At 44.7% G+C, this 11,847-nt stretch overlaps 1 protein-coding gene across 1 annotated transcript in view; it reads right to left on the reverse strand.

Moving 5' to 3' along the window:
* Positions 1–11,424: 11,424 nt before the first annotated feature.
* LOC124008831 (galactose-specific lectin nattectin-like) overlaps positions 11,425–11,847 on the reverse strand; it is a 16,114-nt gene continuing 15,691 nt past the window's right edge. Inside the window, exons 3-4 of the mRNA XM_046320403.1 lie at positions 11,647–11,785; positions 11,425–11,492 (exon numbers count right to left, since the gene is read on the reverse strand). Coding sequence (XP_046176359.1) covers positions 11,425–11,492; positions 11,647–11,785 — 207 coding nt within the window. The remainder of the gene's footprint in view (positions 11,493–11,646; positions 11,786–11,847) is intronic.

Here is an 11,847-nt window from a genome sequence, read left to right on the forward strand (position 1 = left end):
ACAGGTCGCTAGGCAACGAGGGACTCCAACTTCACAAACTGTTCTGGAACAGAGACGCAATAAGGGAGGAAGACGGAGTGGAGGATGAGAGACAGAACATGAGAGAATGAGGAGGAGGAGGATGGATGAGAGACAGAACATGAGAGAGGAGGAGGAGGATGGATGAGAGACAGAACATGAGAGGAGGAGGAGGAGGATGGATGAGAGACAGAACATGAGAGGAGGAGGAGGAGGATGGATGAGAGACAGAACATGAGAGGAGGAGGAGGATTGATGGATGAGAGACAGAACATGAGAGGAGGAGGAGGATTGATGGATGAGAGACAGAACATGAGAGGAGGAGGAGGATGGATGGATGAGAGACAGAACATGAGAGGAGGAGGAGGAGGAGGATGGATGAGAGACAGAACATGAGAGAGGACAGGAGGATTGATGGATGAGAGACAGAACATGAGAGGAGGAGGAGGATGGATGGATGAGAGACAGAACATGAGAGGAGGAGGAGGAGGATGGATGGATGAGAGACAGAACATGAGAGGAGGAGGAGGAGGAGGATGGATGAGAGACAGAACATGAGAGAGGACAGGAGGAGGAGGAGGAGGATTGATGGATGAGAGACAGAACATGAGAGGAGGAGGAGGAGGATGGATGAGAGACAGAACATGAGAGGAGGAGGAGGATGGATGGATGAGAGACAGAACATGAGAGGAGGAGGAGGAGGAGGATGGATGAGAGACAGAACATGAGAGGAGGAGGAGGAGGATGGATGAGAGACAGAACATGAGAGGAGGAGGAGGATGGATGGATGAGAGACAGAACATGAGAGGAGGAGGAGGAGGAGGATGGATGAGAGACAGAACATGAGAGGAGGAGGAGGATTGATGGATGAGAGACAGAACATGAGAGGAGGAGGAGGATTGATGGATGAGAGACAGAACATGAGAGGAGGAGGAGGAGGATGGATGAGAGACAGAACATGAGAGGAGGAGGAGGAGGATGGATGAGAGACAGAACATGAGAGGAGGAGGAGGATGGATGGATGAGAGACAGAACATGAGAGGAGGAGGAGGAGGAGGAGGAGGAGGATGGATGAGAGACAGAACATGAGAGGAGGAGGAGGAGGATGGATGAGAGACAGAACATGAGAGGAGGAGGAGGAGGAGGAGGAGGAGGATGGATGAGAGACAGAACATGAGAGGAGGAGGAGGAGGATGGATGAGAGACAGAACATGAGAGGAGGAGGAGGAGGAGGATGGATGAGAGACAGAACATGAGAGGAGGAGGAGGGGACTGATCCCCCCTTCACTTGTTTAATGATCACATGTTCACTTGAAGACAGTCAGGTCTATACAGTGTCCCAAATGGTACCCTATTCCCTATATAGTGGTACTACTATAGACCAGAGCCCTATTCCCTATATAGTGCACTACTATAGACCAGAGCCCTATTCCCTATATAGTGCACTACTATAGACCAGAGCCCTATTCCCTATATAGTGGTACTACTATAGACCAGAGCCCTATTCCCTATATAGTGGTACTACTTTAGACCAGAGCCCTATTCCCTATGTAGTGGTACTACTATAGACCAGAGCCCTATTCCCTATGTAGTGGTACTACTATAGACCAGAGCCCTATTCCCTATGTAGTGGTACTACTTTAGACCAGAGCCCTATTCCCTATATAGTGGTATTACTATAGACCAGAGCCCTATTCCCTATATAGTGGTACTACTATAGACCAGAGCCCTATTCCCTATATAGTGGTACTACTTTAGACCAGAGCCCTATTCCCTATGTAGTGGTACTACTATAGACCAGAGCCCTATTCCCTATGTAGTGGTACTACTATAGACCAGGGCCCTATTCCCTATATAGTGCACTACTATAGACCAGGGCCCTATTCCCTATATAGTGGCACTACTATAGACCAGGGCCCTATTCCCTATATAGTGCACTACTATAGACCAGAGCCCTATTCCCTATATAGTGCACTACTTTAGACCCTATTCCCTATATAGTACACTACTTTAGACCCTATTCCCTATATAGTACACTACTATAGACCCTATTCCCTATATAGTGCACTACTATAGACCCTATTCCCTATATAGTACACTACTATAGACCCTATTCTCTATATAGTACACTACTTTAGACCCTATTCCCTATATAGTACACCACTATAGACCCTATTCCCTATATAGTATACTACTATAGACCCTATTCCCTATATAGTACACTACTTTAGACCCTATTCTCTATATAGTACACTACTTTAGACCCTATTCCCTATTTAGTACACTACTTAGGCCCTATTCCCCATATAGTACACTAGTATAGACCCTATTCCCTATATAGTGCACTACTTTAGACCAGAGCCTCATTCCCTATATAGTGCACTACTTTAGACCAGAGCCCTATTCCCTATATAGTACACTACTTTAGACCCTATTCCCCATATAGTACACTAGTGTTGACCAGGACCCACTATAGTTACTTAGAGATGGATACCATGTGTTCGGGATGAATTCATCATGAAGGGCCGCGGTTGCTTGCGGGTACCGACATCCTTATCCCCCAACACTGGTCTGTTCGATAATAATCAATAGTGTTGCATGGTGAAGGGGGACCTGATCCTAGATCAGATCTTCTACTCTGAGACTCTTTGTGAATAAGGGCCAAGATCTTCTACTCTGAGACTCTTTGTGAATAAGGGCCAAGATCTTCTACTCTGAGACACTTTGTGAATAAGGGCCAAGATCTTCTACTCTGAGACACATTGTGAATAAGGGCCAAGATCTTCTACTCTGAGACACATTGTGAATAAGGGCCAAGATCTTCTACTCTGAGACACATTGTGAATAAGGGCCAAGATCTTCTACTCTGAGACACATTGTGAATAAGGGCCAAGATCTTCTACTCTGAGACACATTGTGAATAAGGGCCAAGATCTTCTACTCTGAGACACATTGTGAATAAGGGCCAAGATCTTCTACTCTGAGACACATTGTGAATAAGGGCCAAGATCTTCTACTCTGAGACACATTGTGAATAAGGGCCAAGATCTTCTACTCTGAGACACATTGTGAATAAGGGCCAAGATCTTCTACTCTGAGACACATTGTGAATAAGGGCCAAGATCTTCTACTCTGAGACACATTGTGAATAAGGGCCAATATCTTCTACTCTGAGACACATTGTGAATAAGGGCCAAGATCTTCTACTCTGAGACACATTGTGAATAAGGGCCAAGATCTTCTACTCTGAGACACATTGTGAATAAGGGCCAAGATCTTCTACTCTGAGACACATTGTGAATAAGGGCCAAGATCTTCTACTCTGAGACACATTGTGAATAAGGGCCAAGATCTTCTACTCTGAGACACATTGTGAATAAGGGCCAAGATCTTCTACTCTGAGACACATTGTGAATAAGGGCCAAGATCTTCTACTCTGAGACACATTGTGAATAAGGGCCCAGATGTTCAGTGAATGTACTGGCAGTTTATAAGCACTGAATACAATCAAATATCAAATGGGAAGAAAAAATGATCATCAAAGCAAATTAAACACCAGGCATATTCGTTTATTTAAGTGCCAAGCCTGATCTAACAGGGGAATCTGACTACAATGGGATCAATGTAACAGGGGAATCTGACTGCAATGGGATCAATGTAACAGGGGAATCTGACTGCAATGGGATCAAGGTAACAGGGGAATCTGACTGCAATGGGATCAAGGTAACAGGGGAATCTGACTACAATGGGATCAAGGTAACAGGGGAATCTGACTACAATGGGATCAAGGTAACAGGGGAATCTGACTACAATGGGATCAAGGTAACAGGGGAATCTGACTACAATGGGATCAAGGTAACAGGGGAATCTGACTACAATGGGATCAAGGTTATTATCGTTCATAATGCTAGCTAGTGAGCTGAAGGTTGGAGGGAGTACACACTTCATAATGCTAGCTATTGAGCTGAAGGTTGGAGGGAGTACACACTTCATAATGCTAGCTAGTGAGCTGAAGGTTGGAGGGAGTACACACTTCATAATGCTAGCTAGTGAGCTGAAGGTTGGAGGGAGTACACACTTCATAATGCTAGCTAGTGAGCTGAAGGTTGGAGGGAGTACACACTTCATAATGCTAGCTAGTGAGCTGAAGGTTGGAGGGAGTACACACTTCATAATGCTAGCTAGTGAGCTGAAGGTTGGAGGGACACACTTCATAATGCTAGCACTGAAGGTTGAGGAGTACTTCATAATGCTAGCTAGTGAGCTGAAGGTTGGAGGGAGTACACACTTCATAATGCTAGCTAGTGAGCTGAAGGTTGGAGGGAGTACACACTTCATAATGCTAGCTAGTGAGCTGAAGCTGAATGCTAGCTAGTGAGCTGAAGGTTGGAGGAGTACACACTTCATAATGCTAGCTAGTGAGCTGAAGGTTGGAGGGAGTACACACTTCATAATGCTAGCTAGTGAGCTGAAGGTTGGAGGGAGTACACACTTCATAATGCTAGCTAGTGAGCTGAAGGTTGGAGGGAGTACACACTTCATAATGCTAGCTAGTGAGCTGAAGGTTGGAGGGAGTACACACTTCATAATGCTAGCTAGTGAGCTGAAGGTTGGAGGAGTACACACTTCATAATGCTAGCTAGTGAGCTGAAGGTTGGAGGGAGTACACACTTCATAATGCTAGCTAGTGAGCTGAAGGTTGGAGGGAGTACACACTTCATAATGCTAGCTAGTGAGCTGAAGGTTGAGGGAGGCTAGCTAGTGAGCTGAAGGTTGGAGGGAGTACACACTTCATAATGCTAGCTAGTGAGCTGAAGGTTGGAGGGAGTACACACTTCATAATGCTAGCTAGTGAGCTGAAGGTTGAAGGGAGTACACACTTCATAATGCTAGCTAGGGAGCTGAAGGTTGGAGGGAGTACACACTTCATAATGCTAGCTAGGGAGCTGAAGGTTGGAGGGAGTACACACTTCATAATGCTAGCTAGGGAGCTGAAGGTTGGAGGGAGTACACACTTCATAATGCTAGCTCAAATCTGTACCAAAAATACCTTCCCGAAGTGAAATTCTAGTGCTTATTTCCGACTTTGGAACTTGTATCTCCGAGTTTCTGACAGAATCCAAACTCACCACTAAATGACATAATTCGCAGTAGGGGACAAACAGTGGTATAAAGTACTTAATTAAAAATACTTTAAAGTACTACTTAAGTTGTTTTTTTGGGGTATCTGTACTTTACCATTTACATCTGTTACAACTTTTACTTTTACTTCCCTACATTCCTAAAGAAAACTATGTACTTTTTACTCCAAACATTTTCATTGACACCCAAAAGTACTCATTACATTTTGAATGGTTAGCTGGACAGGAAAATTGTCCAATTCACGCACTTATCAAGAGAACATCCCTGGTCATTCCCACTGCCTCTGATCTGGAGGACTCACTAAACAGAGAACATCCCTGGTCATCCCTACAGCCTCTGATCTGGAGGACTCACTAAACAGAGAACATCCCTGGTCATCCCTACTGCCTCTGATCTGGAGGACTCACTAAACAGAGAACATCCCTGGTCATCCCTACTGCCTCTGATCTGGAGGACTCACTAAACAGAGAACATCCCTGGTCATCCCTACTGCCTCTGATCTGGAGGACTCACTAAACAGAGAACATCCCTGGTCATCCCTACTGCCTCTGATCTGGAGGACTCACTAAACAGAGAACATCCCTGGTCATCCCTACTGCCTCTGATCTGGAGGACTCACTAAACAGAGAACATACCTGGTAATCCCTACTGCCTCTGATCTGGAGGACTCACTAAACACAAATGCTTCCTTTGTAAATGATGTCTGAGTGTTGGAGTGTGCCCCTGTCTATCTGTAAATGATGTCTGAGTGTTGGAGTGTTCCCCTGGGTATCTGTAAATGATGTATGAGTGTTGGAGTGTTCCCCTGGCTATCTGTAAATGATGTCTGAGTGTTGGAGTGTTCTGAGTGTTGGAGTGTGCCCCTGGCTATCTGTAAATGATGTCTGAGTGTTGGAGTGTTCCCCTGGCTATCTGGGAGTATCTGTAAATGATGTCTGAGTGTTGGAGTGTTCCCTGGCTATCTGTAAATGATGTCTGAGTGTTGGAGTGTTCACCTGGCTATCTGTAAATGATGTCTGAGTGTTGGAGTGTCTATCTGTAAATGATGTCTGAGTGTTGGAGTGTGCCCCTGGCTATCTGTAAATGATGTCTGAGTGTTGGAGTGTTCTGTATCTGTAAATGATGTCTGAGTGTTGGAGTGTTCCCCTGGCTATCTGTAAATGATGTCTGAGTGTTGGAGTGTCCCCTGGCTATCTGTAAATGATGTCTGAGTGTTGGAGTGTTCCCCTGGCTATCTGTAAATGATGTCTGAGTGTTGGAGTGTCCCCTGGCTATCTGTAAATGATGTCTGAGTGTTGGAGTGTTCCCTGGCTATCTGTAAATGATGTCTGAGTGTTGGAGTGTTCCCTATCTGTAAATGATGTCTATCTGTAAATGATGTCTGATGTTCCCTGGCTATCTGTAAATGATGTCTGAGTGTTGGAGTGTTCCCCTGGCTATCTGTAAATGATGTCTGAGTGTTGGAGTGTTCCCTGGTAAATCTGTAAATGATGTCTGAGTGTTGGAGTGTTGAGTGTTGGAGTGTTCCCCTGGCTATCTGTAAATGATGTCTGAGTGTTGGAGTGTTCCCCTGGCTATCTGTAAATGATGTCTGAGTGTTGGAGTGTTCCCTGGCTATCTGTAAATGATGTCTGAGTGTTGGAGTGTTCCCTGGCTATCTGTAAATGATGTCTGAGTGTTGGAGTGTTCCCCTGGCTATCTGTAAATGATGTCTGAGTGTTGGAGTGTTCCCTGGCTATCTGTAAATGATGTCTGAGTGTTGGAGTGTTCCCTGGCTATCTGTAAATGATGTCTGAGTGTTGGAGTGTTCCCCTATCTGTAAATGATGTCTGGATCTGTGTGTTGGAGTGTTCCCTGGCTATCTGTAAATGATGTCTGAGTGTTGGAGTGTTCCCTGGCTATCTGTAAATGATGTCTGAGTGTTGGAGTGTTCCCCTGGCTATCTGTAAATGATGTCTGAGTGTTGGAGTGTTCCCCTGGCTATCTGTAAATGATGTCTGAGTGTTGGAGTGTTCCCTGGCTATCTGTAAATGATGTCTGAGTGTTGGAGTGTTCCCCCCTGGCTATCTGTAAATGATGTCTATCTGTAAATGATGTCTGAGTGTTGGAGTGTTCCCCTGGCTATCTGTAAATGATGTCTGAGTGTTGGAGTGTTCCCCTGGCTATCTGTAAATGATGTCTGAGTGTTGGAGTGTTCCCCTGGCTATCTGTAAATGATGTCTGAGTGTTGGAGTGTTCCCCTGATGCTATCTGTAAATGATGTCTGAGTGTTGGAGTGTTCCCTGGCTATCTGTAAATGATGTCTGAGTGTTGGAGTGTTCCCCTGGCTATCTGTAAATGATGTCTGAGTGTTGGAGTGTTCCCCTGGCTATCTGTAAATGATGTCTGAGTGTTGGAGTGTTCCCCTGGCTATCTGTAAATGATGTCTGAGTGTTGGAGTGTTCCCCTGGCTATCTGTAAATGATGTCTGAGTGTTGGAGTGTTCCCCTGGCTATCTGTAAATGATGTCTGAGTGTTGTAAATGATGTCTGTCTGAGTGTTGGAGTGTTCCCCTGGCTATCTGTAAATGATGTCTGAGTGTTGGAGTGTTCCCTGGCTATCTGTAAATGATGTCTGAGTGTTGGAGTGTTCCCCTGGCTATCTGTAAATGATGTCTGAGTGTTGGAGTGTTCCCCTGGCTATCTGTAAATGATGTCTGAGTGTTGGAGTGTTCCCCTGGCTATCTGTAAATGATGTCTGAGTGTTGGAGTGTTCCCCTGGCTATCTGTAAATGATGTCTGAGTGTTGGAGTGTTCCCCTATCTGTAAATGATGTCTGAGTGTTGGAGTGTTCTGGCTATCTGTAAATGATGTCTGAGTGTTGGAGTGTTCCCTGTAAATGATGTCTGGTGTTGGAGTGTTCTATCTGTAAATGATGTCTGAGTGTTGGAGTGTTCCCCTGGCTATCTGTAAATGATGTCTGAGTGTTGGAGTGTTCCCCTGGCTATCCGTAATAAAAAAAAAGAATAAAAATGGTGCCGTCTGGTGTGCTTCATATAAGGAATATGAAATAATTTATACTTCTACTTTTGATACTTAGGTATATTTTATCAATTACATTTAACGTTGATGCTTAAGTATATTTTAAACCAAATACTTTAAAGACTTTATTCTCAAGTAGTATTTCACAGGGAGACTTTCACTTTTACTTGAGTCATTTTCTATTAAGGTATCTTTACTTTTACTACAGTATGACAATGGGGTACTTTCTACAGCCACTGGAGCCAAACAGAGGGCCCAGCTCATTAGATCTCTAATCAACAACGTAGCTGTGCAGTTTCATCAACGAGTCAACAACGTAGCTGTGCAGTTTCATCAACTAGTCAAAACGTAGCTGTGCAGTTTCATCAACGAGTCAACAACGTAGCTGTGCGAGTCAACAACGTAGCTGTGCAGTTTCATCAACGAGTCAACAACGTAGCTGTGCAGTTTCATCAACTAGTCAACAACGCAGCTGTGCAGTTTCATCAACGAGTCAACAACGTAGCTGTGCAGTTTCATCAACTAGTCAACAACGTAGCTGTGCAGTTTCATCAACGAGTCAACAACGTAGCTGTGCGAGTCAACAACGTAGCTGTGCAGTTTCATCAACTAGTCAACAACGTAGCTGTGCAGTTTCATCAACGAGTCAACAACGTAGCTGTGCAGTTTCATCAACGAGTCAACAACGTAGCTGTGCAGTTTCATCAACTAGTCAACAACGTAGCTGTGCAGTTTCATCAACGAGTCAACAACGTAGCTGTGCAGTTTCATCAACTAGTCAACAACGTAGCTGTGCAGTTTCATCAACGAGTCAACAGTTTCATTTCATCAACGAGTCAACAACGTAGCTGTGCAGTTTCATCAACGAGTCAACAACGTAGCTGTGCAGTTTCATCAACGAGTCAACAACGTAGCTGTGCAGTTTCATCAACGAGTCAACAACGTAGCTGTGCAGTTTCATCAACGAGTCAACAACGTAGCTGTGCAGTTTCATCAACGAGTCAACAACGTAGCTGTGCAGTTTCATCAACTAGTCAACAACGTATCTGTGCAGTTTCATCAACTAGTCAACAACGTAGCTGTGCAGTTTCATCAACGAGTCAACAACGTAGCTGTGCAGTTTCATCAACTAGTCAACAACGTAGCTGTGCAGTTTCATCAACTAGTCAACAATGTAGCTGTGCAGTTTCATCAACTAGTCAACAACGTAGCTGTGCAGTTTCATCAACGAGTCAACAACGTAGCTGTGCAGTTTCATCAACGAGTCAACAACGTAGCTGTGCAGTTTCATCAACGAGTCAACAACGTAGCTGTGCAGTTTCATCAACGAGTCACATACACATGGTTAGCAGATGTTAATGCGAGTGTAGCGAAATGCTTGTGCTTCTAGTTCCGACAATGCAGTGATAACCAACAAGTAATCTAACTAACAATTCCAAAACTACTGTCTTATACACAGTGTAAGGGGATAAAGGAACATGTACATAAGGATATATGAATGAGTGATGGTACAGAGCAGCATACAGTAGATGGTATCGAGTACAGTATATACATATGAGATGAGTGTGTAGACAAAGTGGCATAGTTTAAAGTGGCTAGTGATACATGTATTACATAATGATGCAGTAGATGATATAGAGTACAGTATATACGTGTACATATGAGATGAATAATGTAGGGTATGTAAACATTATATTAGGTAGCATTGTTTAAAGTGGCTAGTGATATATTTGACATCATTTCCCATCAATTCCCATTATTAAAGTGGCTGGAGTTGAGTCAGTGTGTTGGCAGCAGCCACTCAATGTTAGTGGTGGCTGTTTAACAGTCTGATGGCCTTGAGATAGAAGCTGTTTTTCAGTCTCTCGGTCCCAGCTTTGATGCACCTGTACTGACCTCGCCTTCTGGATGATAGCGGGGTGAACAGGCAGTGGCTCGGGTGGTTGCTGTCCTTGATGATCTTTATGGCCTTCCTGTGACATCGGGTAGTGTAGGTGTCCTGGAGGGCAGGTAGTTTGCCCCCGGTGATGCGTTGTGCAGACCTCACTACCCTCTGGAGAGCCTTACGGTTGTGGGCGGAGCAGTTGCCATACCAGGCGGTGATACAGCATCTGTAGAAGTTTGTGAGTGCTTTTGGTGACAAGCCAAATTTCTTCAGCCTCCTGAGGTTGAAGAGACGCTACTGCGCCTTCTTCACGATGTGGTCTGTGTGGGTGGACCAATTCAGTTTGTCTGTGATGTGTACGCCAAGGAACTTAAAACTTACTACCCTCTCCACTACTGTTCCATCGATGTGGATAGGGGGGTGTTCCCTCTGCTGTTTCCTGAAGTCCACAATCATCTACTTAGTTTTGTTGACGTTGAGTGTGAGGTTATTTTCCTGACACCACACTCCGAGGACCCTCACCTCCTCCCTGTAGGCCGTCTCGTCGTTGTTGGTAATCAAGCCTACCACTGTTGTGTCGTCCGCAAACTTGATGATTGAGTTGGAGGCGTGCGTGGCCACGCAGTCGTGGGTGAACAGGGAGTACAGGAGAGGGCTCAGAACGCACCCTTGTGGGGCCCCATTGTTGAGGATCAGCGGGGTGGAGATGTTGTGGCCTACCCTCACCACCTGGGGGCGGCTCGACAGGAAGTCCAGTACCCAGTTGCACAGGGCGGCGTAGAGACCCAGGGTCTCGAGCTTGATGACGAGCTTGGAGGGTACTATGGTGTTAAATGCCGAGCTGTAGTCGATGAACAGCATTCTCACATAGGTATTCCTCTTGTCCAGATGGGTTAGGGACGAATGACCACAAGGTGGCAGTATTTGCTCAGCGATTGAGAACCACTGTGTTTTAGTTTGGTTGGAGTGGACGACAGTACAGTCACCATTAACCCTGAAGCCCTAGACCTCATGAGGATATCTGAGACGATTTGACAGGTGTAAGAAATGTGTGTTAGCAATTTGAGAACATAATTAATCGATCTGACAATGGAGGTGATGATGATGGTGATTTTTACATCAATTGTTTTGAAAATGTAGAAAATGTTGACGACAATCAAACGTATTACAAAGTGAGAAGCTGTTTAAAGTTTATTTTACCAAAGATGTTATTTACTTCACACTACAGAGTTTAGTAGTTGGATCCAGCTGGTGTTTTGTATAAATGACCACTGAACGAAGGGTAATACTGTGCCTTTATTTAAAACAATCTCATCTTTAGAGAGCTTCTCCAACATCATCTCTCCCAAAATGTGGACATCACAACTTTCTGGAACACAGGAAGGGAAATGTAAACCAGCAAGGGGCATCATTCTGGCAGCGAGAAGCTGGGAAAGAGAGAAACACAGAGAGGTAGGTATTATCTTTGTTTTATAAATATGTAGCTAAAAAAGGAACAAATTCCCTTTAAGATGTATTTTACTACTATCCAAATGTTTGATGTATAATGAGCAGGAGACTAGTCTGGTGACAGGATTGTACCTCCATAGTTCATCTCCATGCAATGCTTCTGGCCGTTCGTGTTGTCCTTAATAACACCATGGTTATAGTTAGAGGGTTGACCCGGGCCCCAGTTCTGGTAGTTAAACCTGGACCCGTCGCTCCACAGCCAGAGACCCTCCTACAGAGCACACAGGACGATGCATCACTAGCAGACAGTAAACACTATATATACACACTGTA

The sequence above is a fragment of the Oncorhynchus gorbuscha genome, linkage group LG21 (assembly GCF_021184085.1).
Source record: "Oncorhynchus gorbuscha isolate QuinsamMale2020 ecotype Even-year linkage group LG21, OgorEven_v1.0, whole genome shotgun sequence".
NCBI classification, from domain to species: Eukaryota; Metazoa; Chordata; class Actinopteri; order Salmoniformes; family Salmonidae; genus Oncorhynchus; species Oncorhynchus gorbuscha.